The 19,285-nt window shown below is 38.6% G+C and overlaps 1 protein-coding gene across 2 annotated transcripts in view; it reads left to right on the top strand.

The window, feature by feature from the left end:
* The window catches only part of SMC3 (structural maintenance of chromosomes 3), a 616,656-nt gene that overhangs the window by 260,751 nt on the left and 336,620 nt on the right, over window positions 1–19,285 (top strand). For both annotated transcript variants that reach the window (XM_090374164.1, XM_090374163.1), the window contains exon 15: window positions 17,834–17,997. In XM_090374164.1, the coding sequence (XP_090230290.1) occupies window positions 17,834–17,997 (164 nt within the window). The remainder of the gene's footprint in view (window positions 1–17,833; window positions 17,998–19,285) is intronic.

The raw sequence follows: 19,285 nt of genomic DNA, 5'->3' as shown, positions 1-19,285 counted from the left end.
TAACATGGTGTAAGGAGTGCAAATCCTGGACTATAGAGCAGTGGAAAACAGTCCTATAGACAGATGAGTCGAGGTTCGCACTCTACTAGTCAGATAGCCATTCCTGAGTGTGGCAAATGCCAGGGGGAACAGTTCCTTCCTGATTGTATCCTCTCTACAATAAAGTTTGGTGGAGGCAATGTCGTGGTATGGGGCTCCTTTCATGGTTTGGCTTGTGTCGATTAGTCTTTATGGAAAAATAATGAATGCTGTAGACAATTATGCACTTACAACATTATGGCAGTACTTCGGGGATGACCCATAAATGTATCAGTAAGACAACGTGCCATGCCATACTGCTTCGATCATAACAGAGTGGTTTGTGGAATGGGTGTGGAAAAGTTGGATTGGCCAACCAAGAGTCTTGGTCTTAACCCTATCGAGCATCTTTGGGATGTATTGGATTGTCAGTTATGTGCACGTTGAGATCACCCAAAGAACAGTGCCAAACTGGTGGCTGAGTGGAGGAACATATCACCTGACATTTATAAAAAGCTGGTTGAGAATATGCCGTGAAGATTGAAGGCCATCATAAAAGCAGAAAGTTTCAGCACAAAATATTAAATGACACAATAAAAGCTCTTTTTTTTTGTCTAAAGGCAGGTGTCCAGATATTAATGGTAGGGCAGCGTATGTTACCTATCTATAGACATATTTATTGGAAAAGTTTGGTGAAACTCAAGCCATTGCTCTTCTCTTTTCAAAGACTTTTGATTGTGTTTGGCATAAATGCCATCTAAATAAGCTTTCATTCTTTGGTTTGCCACTGTTCTTTGTAATTGGGTATCCAGTTTTCTGTCTCACCGCTCACTGCAGACGGCTCTCTGTCTTCTAACTTCTCCATTATTGCTGGTACTCCCCAACATTCAGTTCTTTAACCCACTCTTTTCCTCTTGTATATATTAATGACCTTCTTCCATTGACCGGAAATCCTATCCATAAAATAGCACATTACATTTCACCTTGCAGTTTGAGAAACCTTGCCCTACTGAAACAGCTTCAACTTCTCGAGTATCCACTGCCAAATCCTTAAATGCTAATCTCCAGTTAATTCTCCAGTGGGTCAAAGATAACTTAATTTCAATCCTTCTAAAACTCAGTTCTGTCTTATATCTTGCAAAAAAGGATTCTTATTCTGCTCCTATGCTTATCTCCAATGATGCTCTGATTTCTAGGCAAGATCTTGGGAATTACGCCAACTTTTAATCTCTCTTGGCATAAAGCACATTACAAATATTGCATTCTCTGCATCTAAAAAATTGGGTTTTCTCTTCCGTTCTCAGCGTTACTTTTCTTCCAAACAGTTGTTGACTCTGTAAAAATCACAAATCCGGGCCTACCATGGAATATTGTTCCCACATCTGGGGCCGTACCATCAAACCCTCTCCCAGGCTTCCAGATTCCATTCAAAAGAGGGCAGTTAGGTTAATTAATGTCTCATCTGTAACAGAGTCTGCTAATAACTGCTAATAACATTAGTCCACGTAGAGCAGAGTCCATGTATTACCACTCTCTGCCGTCTCCCACTCAACTATCACTTTTTCCATTGCAGCAACGCCCTCAATGCTATACTGTTCCAATTTGTACAGCAATCTTCCATATGCAACAGTATCAAAAGCTTTTCTGAAATTCAAGTATATAATATCAAAATTATTTTTTGCCTCCAGTTCCTTTGTCACCACATCGTAATATCCAATCAGATTGGTCAGACATGACCCCCTTAACAAACCCATGCTGTGTCTGAACTATTACTGCAGTCTTGTCTAAATGATCATGCAATGCATCTTTAACCAGTAACTCCATTATTTTAGCCGGAACAGAAGTTAAACTAACTGGTCTGTAATACTCATGTCACCCTTCGATCCCCCTTTGTGAATTGTGGATAATTTGCACATCTCCAATCCATGGTGACCTCCCCTTAATCTAAGGATGCTCTCATAATTATGGCTAAGGGTTTGCTTACTTCCCTTGCTGCCTCCTTCAATATAAGTGGATAGATTCCATCTGACCCCAGGTGCCTTTATTTGTTTAACTTCAACAATTTCTCCCACACTTTGCTCTCCATTATTACAAAATCATTTAGCTCCCTTTTAGAGTTTAGTAAGCTTCTGTTCTCCACTTTCTTACAGAATTCCTCATGTGTAAATGTAGATACGAAATACTCATTCCTTTTGTCAAGCTATCTGAGCAGGATTAACAGTCAAAACACCAACATCAAGTGGACCAATCTGATTTATCCCCTTCTGGAATTTACATAAGTAAAGAAGATTTTTTTTTTCCTTTGCATCCTTTGCCAAGGATTTCTTGTAATTAGCCTTCACTTGCCTAACCTCATTTGTGACTTCATTACATACTAGCTTATATCTGCCATAGGGTAGTCTGTAAAATGCATGGAATGTGTATGCATCTCACGCATTTTTATTCTCTGCCACGAGCCTCATTATTTAGTATGAAAAGGCTTACAAGATTACAAGTTTCATTGAAGGCCTCCCATTTACAATTTGCCATTTTTAACATCATTAGTTGATCCAACTATATAGAAATTAAAAACTGTCTGAGACCCCTGTAGTCACCTTTACAAAAACCAAAAATTCTTCCCTTTACCCTTGTTGGTAGTTACATCTTTAATTAATTCCACATCAGTTGACTGTGATCACTGTCACCTAATGATTTCTTTATCTGCAAATTCTTAATGCATGAATCATCACTTCTGATAATCAGATCAAGAGTATAACTTCCTCTGGTTTCCCCGTCGAAAATGTTCCTGTAGAAAACAACCCTCCAATAAATCCACAAAAGTCTTGCTAGCGTGTGGGTGACCAACTCACAAGTTCCAGTCAATATCTGGAAAGTTAAAATCCACCATTACAAGACATTCTGATTTATTGGCTAACTCTATTTCTCGGCACAAATGTTCATTGTACTCATCAGAGTCGTTACACTTTTAACACTCCTATTCTCATTTTCCCTTTCCCAGTATTTATGTCACACGAAACTGACTCAACATTGCACAGTCCACCCATGTCAACTGGATGCACTTCCTTAGATTTTATGTTTCTTAACTAACAGCATAATCGCTCCTCCCTTCCTACTTGTCTATCCTTTCTGTATACATTGTACTCCCCAAATTCCAATTCTGCACTGCTTATATCTGTGAGACACCATGTCTCTCATATCCCATCAAATCTGCTTTTATGTCTTGATCAGCTCTTCGAATTCATGAAATTTATTTACTATACTACTAGCCTGGTCAGCTTGAAGAGGAAAACACCAAACCCTCGAGCATATGAGAGTACAACAATACAAATGGCCCTCAGTCCCCAGCAGCTTTCACTCTCCCTCTTACGGCAGCGAGAGGATCAGAGTGGAAGCAGGGGGTGCTTTGAATCTCTGGGTACGACCAGGCTGCCATGCATGGAAACTGAACCTGGCCTGTTATAACGTACGATCACTCATCGGTGAAGACAGGATATTAGAGCTGGAAAAGGAATTAGAAAATGTGAATTGGAATATCATCGGTTTGGCTGAAACAAGAAGAAGAAATGAATCACTTATAAGTTTATCAAGTGGAAATCTGCTGTACACCAATGGAAACAGTGAAAGGAGTGAAGGTGGAGTTTGGTTTCTGGTCCATAAAGATTTTAAAAACAACATTTTGGAATTCAAAAGTACATCACCAAGGGTGTCAAGACTAATACTCAAGATTTCTAAGAGGTACAAGCTAAAGATTATAATGATTTATGCACCAACATCGAGCCATGATGATGAAGAGGTTGAAGAAATGTACACCGAAATTGAGAGTCTTTTGATGAGCAGAAAACCCACTACACTATTATTATGGGGGACTTCAATGCTAAGGTTGGAAAAAGGCAAAACAGCGCAGAAAGAGGAACTATAGGAAATTTTGGAATTGGTGAAAGAAATAAAAGAGGTGAAAGACTTGTGGAATTTGCAGAATCTCAAGGGCTGTCAGTAATGAACACTTTTTTCAAGAAAAGGGTGAAGCCTTCCCCCCATACTTCTCCTCAATCCATGCACGGTACTAAGTACTATAGGTTTTGATACCTTTCGTGTTTGGGGTTTTTCATTAAAAAAAAAAAAGAAAGAAAGAAAGTGGACATGGAAGAGTCCAAATGGATTAACAACTACTGAAATCGACTTCATCCTCACTAACAGAAGATATATTGTGAATGATGTTACTGTCCTGAATAAGGTAAATTTTGGAAGTGATCACAGAATGGTAAGATGTTCACTTGATATAGATGTAGGAAAGGAAAGGAAAAAACTGACTCGAGTAAATAATACAAAGGTCTTTGAGATAACAGAGGAGGAGAAAAAGCAGTATGTACTGGAACTTAAGAACAGTTTGAGCTTCTGCAGACTGCTCAGGACCAAGATATCGACGTGGAATATTACAACTTTCTGAAAGTGATAAAGCCCAAGAAACCTATAGGGAAACAGAAATCCAAAGAAGAAAAAATTAGTCAAGAAACACTTGTCATGATGAACCGAAGACGACAAATGAAGAGCAAGAAAAATACTGACGGGGAGAAAATTGAGTATACTGAGTTATGCAAAGCCATTAGAAAGAGACTCAGAGAGGACATAAGAAGATTTAACACAAGAAAAGTAGAACAAGCATTAAGGGAGAACAGAGGATTTAAATCAGCAGCCATGAGCAGTAAAACAGAAAGACAAATGATACTGAAACTGAAGAATAGCGATGGTGTACTTATAAATAGCAGAGAAGGCATAATTCAAATAGCAGAAGACTACTATAGAGAATTATACAAGGAGCGAGGGAATGATACCAGCAGTGGGGAAGATGGATTGCAAAGTAGCAACACATACGACATACTCGATATTCTTCCTGATGAGGTAGAACATGCATTGAAGAAAATGAAGAATCGGAAAGCCCTGGGGGAAGATGAAATTACTGTAGAGTTGTTAAAATTGGGAGGAAGAGACATAACACAAAAACTGGCAAGGCTCTTCACAAAGTGCATTAGAAAAGGTGTGATGCCTAAGCAGTGGAATAATGCAATCATAGTTTTGCTGCATAAGAAAGGAGATAAATCAGAAATTGGAAATTATAGACCAATTAGCTTGTTATCCCACATCTACAAGGGTCATTACTAATACATTAGAAAGAATACTTGATGAGAATAAACCGAAAGAGCAAGCTGGCTTTAGGACAGGATTCTCAACTATGGATCACCTTCACGTAATATCACAGCTAATGGAGAAAGCAAATGAATATAAAACACCATTATGCCTGGCATTTGTGGATTATGAAAAGGCATTTGACTCCATACAGCATAAGGCAATGTTTCGGACACTGGAAAGACAAGGCATAGATACCCCATATATTATGATTTTGAAGAAAATATATGAGAGTGCTACCTCCTTTATTAGACTAGACAAAGACAGTAGGAAATTTAAATCAACAAAGGAGTTCGACAAGGAGACAAAATATCTCCGAAGCTGTTTACTGCTGCCCTTGAGGAAGCTTTCAGAAGATTAGACTGGTCGCAGAAAGGAGTCAATGTGAGTGGAGAGTACCTAAACCATTTACGATTTGCAGATGACATTGTGATTATATGCCACAATCCCAAAGAATTAGAGGAAAATCTTAATCAGTTATGCACAGTTAATAAGGATTTTGGGCTAAAGATGAATATGGCTAAAACAAAAGTAATGATGAACAAGTATGCCGCGGAAAGGGAAATAATGATTGAAGGAGCAGTAATTGAAAAGGTGGAGTCATATACTTATCTGGGACAAGTTTTTAACTGTAATAAGGATAAATGGCTGGAAGTGAAGAGAAGAATAAATTTTGGATGGATAGCATTCAGGAAATATAGTCACATACTGAAGAGCAATATCCCAGTTTGTCTGAAACGTAAAATAATGAATCAATGTATACTCCCCACCATGACTTATGGAAGTGAAACTTGGGCACTCACCAAAAGAATGGAAGAGAAGCTGAGAACTGCACAGCGAAGAATGGAACGAATTATATTGGGAATCAGACTGTTAGGTAAGAAGAGAAACACATGGATTAGGCAGCAAACTCAAGTAAAGGACATTCTTCTCAAAACTAAAGAACTAAAATGGTCTTGGGCAGGACACAGCTCGAAGACATGATGACAGATGGACTAAGAAAATAACAGAATGGTATCCAAGAGGAGCTAGAAGAAAACCTGGAAGACAAAAGCGGAGATGGATAGATGAAATTCATGAGTTTGTGGGTAGTAAATGGATGGCCAGTGCTCAAAACAGAAGGAACTGGAAAGTTGCTGGAGAGGCCTTCATCCTGCAGTGGATTGAAAATGGCTGATGATGATGATGATGATACTACTAGCTATATACTATACGTGCACCTGTTCTTACTCTTAATTACCTTAAACATTCCATGTATTTACTTCTTCCATGATGACTTCCAGCAACTCTTGAAATCCCCAGTAGCTTGCTCTCTAGGCTGCTGCTCATTACCATAGAAGCAGTGCTAGAATCACTTTTGCCTCTGCCTGTGGCTACTGTTGATCTTTTAGTCTGTGAACACCCCCCCCCTCCAAGCTAGGAGTTTTTTGACCCACCTAACACTGCCTGGATAGCATCATCAAATATTCTTGCAACCTTTGTTTGTGGTCTTCATCACCGTATGTGATTATAGGAGACTGCTGTACCCATACGACTTGCTCTTCTTCCTATAGCTGTTGGAAGTATTACATTTAGTTTAGTGTGAGCATAGTTGGGCCTGCCTTCTCTTCTGGTGCGGTGCGGGTACTTTGAAGTAGTCTTCCTGGTTCTCTACCCATGCACGCATGGAAAAGATATGTCAACTATACCTTTGCAATTATTCGGAGGGGGAGAGAGGTTTAGGTGCCTGGTTTCCTCAGTATTTTCTTCCCGTTTATTCAATTCATGTCGGATGTGGAAGTACAGGGTACCCTCCTGTTCCTCGATGTGTTGGTACATAGGGATGGCCCTAGAGTGAAAACCAATGTGTATAGGAAACCCATGTGTCTGGGGCAAATACACACATTACATTATGGCACAAGCCAACCATCACAAGAACAGCACCATTAGGGCATTACTGGAAAGGGCTGGGTCCCATTGCAGCACCTCCGAGGTTAGAAAAGAAGAAATTAAATGTGTCACTGGTGATTTCAGAAAATGCAGCTACCCCGAGAGGATCATAGATAAATGTATCTGAGAATTGGGGCATGGACGTAGAGAGCCATTTATACCCATTACCCCTGCATATGTTCACTACTATCCAGGCTGATTGCCAGACATGCATTAAAATCCAAGGAAATGAAGCCAGTCGACATCGCTGGACAGTGCAGTGTCGAGTCAGTTTGGTGTGGCATAAGCATTGGGAGATCAAAATTGAGAGTAGGAGTGTGTTATAGGCCTAATGACTGTGATGAGTATAATAAGAAACTGTACCGGGAAATAGAGTGAGCTAGTAAATCAGAGAGTCTTATAATGGGGGATTTTAATTTCCCAGATATTGAATGGAATTTGTGTGTTGGTCACTCACACACTAGCAAGGCTTTTGTGGATTTATTGGATGATTGTTTTCTACATCAGCCTGTTCGAGACGTAACTAGAGGGAGTAATACTCTTGATCTGATTATCAGTAGTGATTCTTCATGCATTAAGAAGCTGCAGATAAAGGAATCACTAGGTGGCAGTGATCACAATGTGCTGAAGTGCGATTTACTCAAAGAGGTAACTACCATCAGGGGTAAAGGGAAGGGTATTTGCTTTCGTAAAGGCGACTACGGTGGTCTGAGACAGTATTTAAATTCCATGTAGTGGGACCAACTGATGATGTTACCAACAGCAAATTCAAAATGGGAAGCATTCGAAGAATTTATCTTGGAAGCTACAAGGCTTTCCATACCAACTAAGAAATATTGTTCAAAGTCTAGGCCTAAATGGATGTCAGATGAACTAATGAGACATATGGCAGAGAAGAAAAATGCATGGGATACATATAAATTAATCAGTGACATGGAAGCTTATGACAGATATAAGCTGGTCTGTAACCAAATCACAAAGGAGATTAGGCAGGCAAAGGCAGATTTTGAGAAATCTTTGGCAAAGGATGCAAAGAAAAACAGCAAAGAGTTCTTTACCTATGTAAACTCTAGAAGGAAAGGGATGGACAGATTGGTCCACTGGATATTGATGGTTCAACTTTTGATGATCCTCCTCAGGTGACTAACAAACTAAATGAGTATTTTCCATCTACGTCACATGAGGAGTTATTTAGGGAGGGGAATGCCAGAGGTGAATTGAACTCTGGTACTGTGGTAGATATGATATTATGAGTTATTATGATTTTGTAATAATTGAGAGGAAAGTGGAGGAGAAATTGTTGAAGATAAACATAAAAAAGGCACCCTGGGTGGATGGAAATCTATCCAGTTACATTAAAGGAGGCAGCAAAGGACGTAAGCAAACCCTTAGCCATAATTATGAGAGCTTCTTTGGACTCAGAGGAGGTACCCATGGACTGGAGATGTGCAAATGTGACCCCAATTCACAAAGGAGGATCAAAGGGTGACAAGTAATTATAGACCTGTTACTTTAACTTCTGTTCCAGGAAAATTAATGGAGGCACTGGTAAAAGAAACTCTGTGGGATCATCTAGACAAGACTTGAGTTATAGCTCGGACACAGCAAGGTTTTTGTTAAGGGGAAGTCTTGTCTGACCAATTTGATTGGATACTATGATGTGGTCACAAAGGAACTGGATGCAGGGAATAACTTTGATATCATATATTTGGATCTTAGAAAGGCTTTTGATACTGTTACACATGGAAAACTGGTGAACAAATTGGAGCAGTGTGGCGTTGGAGGCAAATTGCTGCTATGGATAAAGGGATGGTTGAGTGGGAGAAGACAGAGAGTGGCAATCAATGGACACTGCTCATCGTGGACTAATGTTATTAGTGGAGTCCCTCAGGATTCAGTGTTTGGTCCATTGTTGTTTTCTGTATTTATAAATGATACTGATGATGGTATATCAGGCTTAATGTCCAAGTTTGCAGGCGATATGAAGGTTGGCAGGATTGTTAATGACACTAATGACAGTACACTGCTGCAACAGGATCTGTAAAAGTTGAGCAGATCGGCTGAGATGTGGCAAATCAAGTTTAACATTGACAAATGTAAAGTACTACATATGGGAAGCAGTAACCCCAGAGTGACGTATCAACTCTGTGGTACTACACTGACAGTGGTAGAGAACGAAAAGGACCTGGGGGTAATTGTGCAGGCAGTTATGAAGTTTTCTGAGCAGTGCAGATGGTCTGCAAGAGTAGCTCATCGTGTCTTGTCAATGATATGCAGGAATATTTCTAGCAGCAATAATGAGGTGATTATTCCCTTATATAAGGCAATGGTCAGGCCACACCTTGAGTACTGTATACAGGTCTGGAGGCCTCATTTTAAGAAGGATGTAGAGCTGTTGGAATGAGTACAGAGAAGGGCAACAAGATTATTGAATGGAACAAAACATTGCTCTTATGAAGAAAGGCTTAAATTTTGCAAATTACAGTGTCTGAAGACTAGGCACCTGCGAGGTGATTTGATTTGAGATGTATAAAGCCTTGAATGGTTTGAGCATGCTAATGCTGATGGGACTCTTCCTCTTGCTCAGAATAATCACCTGAGAGGGCATAAGTTGAAATTGAGAAAAGACAGATGTGCAGAAGTTTGCCTTTAGCCAGCGGGTAGTTGGTTGGTGGAACACACTTCCATCCTTTGTTGTGGGAGTTGATAGCCGAAATAAATATAAGGCTGGGCTGGACAGGTATTTGGAACGAATGGAGGGATGAAATGGGAGAGGTTTTTTTGGCTGATGCTGCATAAGCTTGCTTTCTTGCATCATGTGTCTCTACTAATGCCACATGCACCAGGGCGAAAGTTGCACACAGTTGTGTCATACCTATAGAAGGTGGGGTCATATATGAGATAAAATGCTAGGATTGCGGGGAATGTTATGTTGGTGAAACAAAGCATTGGTTTAAAGATTGTATGGGGCAGCATATCAATGCAATAGAAGACTGCGGATTATGGGAGGTCTGCTGTGGTAGAGCATTTTTGGGAAGAGAACCCTCAAATCTTTCCTGATGATCTGTTATTATTAACTGGGCACGGATTTTGGGCCGCAAGTGGCTCGAAAGCTTGCGAATTTGCTCCTCTGAGAGTAACACTATTAATAGAGATGGGAATCTGCATTCATCCCATTCTTCGAAGCTGTGGTTCTTGGACAGGATGTATGGTACCGCCTGGCAAGCTCCCGAGCCATTTCTGGTTCTAGAGCACATTTGGAGAATACTCCTGTAGTAACGTATTCTGTGAGCCTGCTGATATTTAAAGATATACTGTATGTTAAACTTCAGTATTTTATCGCTTTTATTTTTTTATTTCTTTTATCCTGTGTTTTATCTACATTGTTTTATTTTATTGTATTTTATATTTTTATTGTACAGACAGTATCGTATTTTTTCAGTTTTATCTTGTGTAATTGTACTATTCATTTTACTTATTTTATTTCATTATTGTTATTATTTATCTTAATACAAGACAACTGTAATTTATTTCATTTTATTTTATTTTATTTAATAAAAGTTTATAACAGTTCGTATAGGATCGTGCAGTCATTGTGATGAGATTCAATATGAAACATTGACAATCAAGAAACATTGACAATTGTTGAATAGTTATGTTGTGTCAGGGTTTTTCTTATTTGGTGTAATGATTTGTACAATATTTACTTCATAACAATGATTTCCGTTTAATATGTTGGTGGGGTTTAAAATATTTTGCTGAGACATGCTTTGTTGGAGACATTGGTAGTGCCTTCATAAGCTGAAGGGATATGTATGCATTGAGTGGGTTGATGAGAATCTGCACAAATTTTAGTGATTTTGTGCTGTTTGCCTATCTGTCCACACAGCTAAAACCTCATATTACATTTTCATAAAAAAAAAAGTGTTTTTCTTTGATTTCTCTTATAAAAATTCTAAAATCTCTGAGATCTTTATTGCACTGATTATGATAATGCAATCAGGAAGAATGCAGGATCATGTACTGCCCTCTTTTTAAAATTTATTTCTGATGTAAACAAGCAGAACTTACTCTCAATAAGGCTTGCAAAAGGAAACGAAATGAGACCTGGTGAGGCAGGAAATGAACCCTGCCTCATTTGTTTGGATTTTCTGTGTAGTAAGGTGTGGATATGCACACAGTAGTAGTAGTTAATTCACACCACAAGTTGCCTTGCATACTCCCACTTGTTTGCATCAGGAATAGAAATGAAATGGACCAAATGCTTCTTTGTAGTGGGGGAAGTTCCTTACAGTAAATTGTATTTTGGAAAAAAATTATAAATTTTTTCTTCAGTATGTATTACATCTACTAACAAAATTACAGGGAAATTTAATATAAATGGTGCAAAATATATCAAATGGAAAATGTCACACTGTGCACTGGATAAAAAAAGAAAGAAAGAATTGCCTGTCATGCACATGGAAATGTTTTTGAAAACTATATTGCCACAGCACCTTCTAGATGTATATTTTATGTAACAAATTTCAAGAAAAAGATTTATTGAAAGCTACATTATAAACTTCTGAAACTTTTGTCAAAAACAACCAGTTTTGTTTGCACACAAAGAAAAAATTGTACTACTACTCACAACAAATTTGTGTGTGTGTGTGTGTGTGTGTGTGTGTGTGTGTGTGTGTGTGTGTGTGTGTGTGTGTGTGTGTGTGTGTGTGTGTGTGTTTTAATGAAAATTATTATTCATCATTCTTTTCTTTAGTGTATATTGCACAAAATTTCAAGGAAATTCATCTATTGGCAGCTGCATTAAAAATTTCAAAAACTGATGGAATGTGGTGACAAAATCTCTGTTGGAAGATGTGTTAGTAGACTTGAGAAAAGTGGTATTGAAATGCTCACATCCATTGTTACCTTGCAAGCCAAAAAAATATATAATAATAAAAAATAAATAATTGACTGTTTTTGATTTTTCCCACCCTCATAAATGCTGATATATTGTTGGGTTTTTAAAATCACCACCCTACTCCAAGGAATTGTTAATCATGGATGCGTGACCTTGCATACATTTGCAATTAACAATTCCTCGAAGAACTGCTCCAAGGGATAATCTTATGGACTGTATGCATACTGACATAGGAGTTCTCTGCCTTTTCAGTAATGGCTTAAATATTGCATTCTGCTACCAGTCTGCATTATTAAGGATGAAAGGACAAACACAGTCCAATACACCTTGAATTTGAGAATATTTTATTAAATTTAAAAAGTCTTACCTTTTTGTTTTTCTCAAGGTTTTGCTAAAAATCAACACTTGATTTAAAAACACAGGAAAATGTGAAATTTTAGCAATTTTAGACATATTGTATCCTTTACCCTTTAGCATTAGCATTAGTAGAGGTATGTGATGCAAGAAAGCAAGATTATGCAGCATCAGCCAAAACAAAAAAAAACACCACTTCCATTTCACACCTCTATTCGTTCAAAATACCTGTCCAGCTGAGCCTTAAACTTATTTAGGCTGTCAACTTCCACGACAAGGGATGGAAGTCTGTTCCACCAACCAACCACCCGCTGGCTAAAGGCAAATTTCCGCACGTCTATTCTACATCTGTCTTTCCTCAATTTGAATTTATGCCCTCTCAGGTGATTATTCTGATCAAGAGGAAGAATCCCATCAGTATTGAGCATGCTCAAACCATTCAAGCCTTTATACAACTTTATCAGATCATCTCGCTGTAATTTGCAAACCATAAACCCCTTCTTTGTAAGAGCACCCCTTTGTTCCATTCACTAATCTTGTTGCCCTTCTCTGTACTTGTTGCAGCAGCTGTACATCCTTCTTGAAATGAGGCCTCCAGACCTGTATACAGCACTCTAGGTGTGGCCTGACCATTGCCTTATATAAGAGAATAATCACCTCCTTATCCCTGCTAGAAAAATTCCTGTATATTATTAACAAGACAACATGAGCTACTGTTGCAGACCATCTGCACTGCTCAGAAAACTTCATACCTGCCTGCACAATTACCCCCAGGGCCTTTTCGTTCTCTACCACTGTCAGTGTAGTACCACAGAGTTGATACGTTACTCTGGGGTTACTGCTTCCCATATGTAGTACTTTACATTTGTCAATGTGAAAATTCATTTGCCACCTCTCAGCCCATCTACTCAACCTTTCCAGATCCTGTTGCAGCAGCATAGTGTCAGCAGTGTCCTTGACAACCCTGCCAACCTTCGTATCATCTGCAAACTTGGACATTAAGCTTGATATACCATCATCAATATCATTTATAAATACAGAATACAATAATGGACCCACCACTGAACCCTGAGGGACTCCACTGATAACATTAGTCCACGATGAGCAGCGTCCATTGATTACCACTCTCTGTCATCGCCCCCTCAACCACCACCTTTATCCATAGCAGCAATTTGCCTTCAGTGCCACACTGCTCCAATTTGTGCAGCAGTCTTCCATGTGCAACAGTATCAAAAGCCTTTCTAAGATCCAAGTATATAATATCAAAGTTATTCCCTGCATCCAGTTCTTTTGTGACTGCATCATTGTATACAATCAGATTGGTCAGGCAAGACTTCCCCTTAACAAAACCATGCTGTGTCCGAGCTATAACTGAAGTCTTGTCTAGATGATGCTGCAGTGCTTCTTTAACCAGTGCCTCCATTAATTTTCCTCGAACAGAAGTTAAGCTGACAGGTCTATAATTACTTGTGTCAGCCTTTGATCCTTCTTTGTGAATTGGAGTCACATTTGCACATCTCCAGTCCATGGGTCCTCCCCTGAGTCCAAGGAAGCTCTCATAATTATGGCGAAGGGTTTGCTTACTTCCTTTGCTGCCTCCTCTTAATATAACTGGATAGATCCCATTCACCCCAGGTGCCTTTCTTGTGTTTATCTTCAACAATTTCTCCTCCACTTTATTCTCAGTTATTACAAAATTCTCTAACTTACTACCAGAGTTGAATACACCTCTGGCATTCCCCTCGCTGAATAACTCCTCATGTGTGAATGTCGATGCAAAATATTCATTTAGTTTGTTAACTACCTGAGCAGGATCATCAACAGTTGACCCATCGATATCAAGCGGATTAATTTGATTCATCCCCTTCCTTCTAGAGTTTACCTAAATAAAGAACTCTTTGCTGTTTTTCTTTGCATCCCTTGCCAACGATTTCTCGTAATCTGCCTTCACCTGCCTAACCTCCTTTGTAACTTGGTTACAGATCAACTGGTATCTATCATAGGCTTCTGTGTCACTTTTTAATTTGTATGTATCCCTGCATTTTTCTTCTCTGCCACATGTCTCGTTAGTTCATCTGACATCCATTTAGGCCTAAACCCTGAACAATATTTCTTAGTTGGTATGTAAAGCCTAGTAGCTTCCAAAATAAGTTCTTTGAATGCTTCCCATTTTGAATTTGCTGTTGGTAACATCATCAGTTGGTCCAACTGTATAGAATTTAAATACTGTCTCAGTCCATCGTAGTCGTCTTTACGAAAACAATAACCCTTCCCTTTACCCCTAATGGTAGTTACCTCTTTGAGTAAATCCCACTTCAGCACACTGTGATCACTGCCACCTAGTGGTTCATTTATCTTCAGATTCTTAATGCATGAAGAATCACTACTGATAATCAAATCAAGAGTATTACTCCCTGTAGTTGCCTCCTAAACATGCTGATGTAGAAAACAGTTGTCCAGTAAATCCTCAAAAGCCTTGCTGTGACCTGCCCCCAAATTCCAGTCAATATCTGGGAAATTAAAATCCCTATTATAAGACTCTCTGATTTACTGGCCCACTCTATTTCCATGTACAGTTTCTTATTATACTCATCAGAGTCATTAGGCCTATAGCACACTCCTACTCTCAATTTTGATCTCCCAATGCTTATGTGACTCGACACTGCACTGTCCAGCGACGTCGACTGCCTTCACTTCCTTGGATTTTATGTGTTTCTTAACTAATAGCATAACCCCTCCTCCCTTTCTATCCTGTCTATCCTTTCTATAGATGTTGTATTCCCCAAATTCCAGTTCTGCATTCGTTATATCTGTGTGACACCACGTCTCTGATATCCCAACAATATCTACCTTTGATGTTTTTAGCAATACCTCAAATTCATCAAATTTATTTACTAAACTCCTAGCATTGGTGCACACGCAAGTATACATGCACCTGTTTCTATTCTTAGCTACCCTAACACAAACCATGTGTGTACTTGTACCGCAGTGACTCCCAGCAGCCTCTGAAATATCCTGCATCTTGTTTTCAGGCTTCTGCTCATTCCTATAGAAGCAGTGCAAGAATCTCTTTCACATCTGCCAGTGGCTACTGTTAGTGTATTAGTCTTTGTCTCCCCCCCCCAAGCTAGCAGTTTTCCGACCCACCTAACACTGCCTCGATAGCATCAGCAAATCTTCTTGCACCCTTTCTATTTAAGTGTATCCCATCCTTGTAGTAGCAGTCTCTCCTGTTAACAAGTACAGTACAGGCTGAAAAAAATTCTACCCCTTGAGCCTTGCACAATCTTTCCAGGGCTGAATTTATCGACAAGGCTCTCATCATATACTCCCTCTTATCATGTCTGAGCAGAATTGCACACTTTCAAATTCAACCCTAATTCACCTGTTTTTTTCAACAGTGACCTGTACTTGTTAAGTAATTCTGCTGGTCTCCTACTCTTGATATCATTAGTGCCAATGTGTACAAGTATGTCACCTTTTGTGCCCTTAAAAGATGATATCCGCTCTTCAACGTCATCAACCTTTGCCCCTGGCAGACATACCCTAGTCCTGTTCACCTATCCTTTTTACAAAGCATGTTCCCCGTTTCCCTGACAATAGAGTTACCAACAACTACTAGTTCCTGCAGGACCAGCGCATTCGCCTCGGAGGTTGCCGCTGTGTTACGTGATGACCAAGTGCAAGCTCTGACATTGATGTGGGCAGCTGAGAGCTTGATGGGCCCCTTAGTTTAGTTCCTTCGAGGGCATCCACCCTGTTCTTCAAGCTCTCATATAGGCCCATAACAACACTGAGTTGTTGCCTGATTTCGATACACTCCTTGCATCGCGCACACACAAAGACATCCCCCATGGCAATATCATGTCCTGTACCTGAATGCTCCACAAACATCATGCAAGCAGTGCATTTTAAATGGCTGTAATTCCGAAGGCAACTGCCCCCCTCATTTTTTCTCTGAGCCACAGTACTTCCATTAGCTTGAGCCTTTTTCTTTGCTGCTCTGGTCTGAGTCGTGATTTCTATTAATTTCAATAAAATTTCAATTTCAGTTCAAAATTATAACCCTAAACTTGTATCCCAACACAGTTATAACCGTATATATATTTTTCAGTGTCAAGTATTAATTATCTACGAGTTCCTTTTATATAACTTCCGTGTCAGTTATGTATTAATTAATTATGTAATCTTAAGTCGTTATATGTTTTTAGTTAAAAGTACAATTTAATTGAAAACAAAGTTCAACAAGTTCAATAGATTCTACCGATCAACTGACCATATTATAACCTATACTATACTAAAGCTATCAGTTCGGTATATAACGTATCGTATGACAAAGGCGGCAAGTTACGAACAGTAAATCTACGGACACTTAAGTATTAATTAACTTTCAAATCTCGCTGTCTCAATTCAGAATAAACTAACAATTCTTACTAGGTCTATAAGCTACTTACAGAAAATAATTTGATGTAAAAAATATTCAATATAGCGGCTAAATTTGGGTAAAAAAACTTCTCGTTCAGCGGAGTTGCAACTTGTAACACATGGATTTGATACCCTTACCAATACTTTTATGCAATTACAAGGCCAAGTAAAGAATAAATACACCAGATTAATCAGAAAATCACAAAATAATGCTATACTACTAAATTTAAATCAAAAGTTGTAGAAAAACAATAATTTCAATCAATAAATAAGAAAAATCCACTTAGCGGCTTTGAACACGTCTTTATTATATAACACCCATGTGCCTTATCATTATAAATATTGAGATAAAAGGAATGCAATACAAATTCAAATGAGACACCAAAAGACAAGTCAAGTAATACAAAATAGTCTAGGGATTTCTTTTTATGTTACTTGATATGGCATTTGGATATTGATTTCAATTTATATTGCATTCTTTTATACTGGTATTTATAACAATAGGATGCTCAATTATCCTTAAATTTGAGGGTAAAGGATGTGGTATGGCTTGTAGTGCTAAAATTCATATTTGCAGTAAGTTTTTTAAATTGATTATTGATTTCAGCAGCACCTTGAAAAAAATTAAAAGGTAAGCCCCCCACCCCCCTTTTTTTTAAATTTATACAAAAAAAATTATGCAGAAATAATGCCAAGAAAATGAGAGTAACTTTTCCTTGCTTTCTGGTCTACACAGTTTATGGGATTTGAGGACAGTGTTGGAAAGCTAGTTGTGTACCATCCAGTAACCTAGAAATTAAGGCATGCAGACTAGATGTTATTATGCTATTTTCATCTGTGGCATCTATTCTATGGTGAAGGCTGAGGTCTAACTTGCACAATAACAAGTAACAATAGTATTCCTAATGAGTTGTCGTGCACACACACACACACAGCATGCTTTTGTGTAATCCTGTATCATTAATAATATGCATATATTTTGAGATGTATAATTTGTTTCATCTGTTTTATTTTATAATATAGGCAACTCTCAATGGACGAGACAGTGTCAAGAAGGTGCTTCAAACATTTCGTGACAGAGGAGGCAATTCTGAACAGATTGCTAATTCTTATTATGGAATGCTTATAGAGAATTTTGATTGTGATAAGACAATCTATACTGCTGTTGAGGTCACTTCAGGCAACAAGTATGTTTTATTGTTGTGATGGTAACAACCTATTGCTCACATTTTAATATAAAATATTGAAACTAACTGGTCTTACTCCTCTCTGTTTTATTTTTTTATCTCTGAGTTATATTTGAAAATTCAATGCGCAAGGCATAATATCTATGAGTTATATAAAACAGCCTTAAAGTTTTTTATCTTTAGTCATTGAAAAAGTAATTTCATGGGCAAATTATAGAAGCAGCTTGTGCTTGGTTGATTGCTTGGTTTTGAGAGTTGTACTTTCCATGTCATGTGGTGACAAGATATAAATTTGTGGCATGCTTGCTATACCACACTATAGAAGTGTCAGTGATAGCAAGACCAGAGTATTGAAACTGCAATTTTTGCTGCCATCCCATGAGATTCCCAAAGAGGTGCTCCCCTGTTTCGGAATCTTTTGGTTTTATTATAGCAAACCAATGATTTGGTTGGGGGGGGGAGACTGAACCCAACTTCAGAAAATATTAACATTACCACTATAAAAAGGGCATGCTGTTTTGTGATGTGAGGAGTTTGAAGAAATAGGTTGAATGTTGCTAGGAGAAGAATGCAACATTTTCTGAAGGCTGGTGAAGTGGATTTGGTGGAAATGGCATCAGAGGTAAACCAAATCAATTCAGACGATGATAGCACAGATTATTATTATTATTAGCCATATGGTGCAAGGAAGTCTGTGGCCTATGCTGCACCAGCCAAAAAAAATTCCGAATTACCCTTGGCAGGGGGGGGAAGAGAGAGAGAGAGAGAGAGAGAGAGAGAGAGAGAGAGAGAGAGAGAGTCAGTCAGCAGTAGAAGGGAATCACCAAGAAAGAGAAGAATGATGATATCCAGCTCAGGACCCTGGGTGTGCCAAGCCCATACATCACCAGATGTGAGCCCGTGGGGTCAAATATGAAAATTCTGAAGTTCCAATTTTTACACTAAAAAGCATATGAAAGGCATAAACTTAGCCAAGAAAGTAGAATCTTATTTGAATGCAGATCCTTCAACTGAAAGGAGCACGAAAGTTCCAAAGGGAGCTTCAAACATGCTTAGCTCCATACCAGATATTTACAAAGATCTATAAAGCAAAAGTAAACAAACCGAGATTACTGATTTTTTAAAGAGAGCAGAAGATACATGAAATCTAGATGCTACAGAAGAAAGTTCAGAAGGTGAAGATATTCCACAACAGAGAAAACGTTCTCATTTTATTGTACAGTGATACCTTGGTTTGCGAGCATAATTCGTTCCGGAAACGTGCTCGTAATCCAAAGCACTCGTATAT

The sequence above is a fragment of the Mastigoproctus giganteus genome, chromosome 5, assembly GCF_048544385.1.
Source record: "Mastigoproctus giganteus isolate SK-2022 chromosome 5, ASM4854438v1, whole genome shotgun sequence".
NCBI lineage: Eukaryota > Metazoa > Arthropoda > Arachnida > Uropygi > Thelyphonidae > Mastigoproctus > Mastigoproctus giganteus.
The sequence above is the reverse complement of the archived record's forward strand: the minus strand, read 5'-3'. Positions and strand labels throughout refer to the sequence as shown.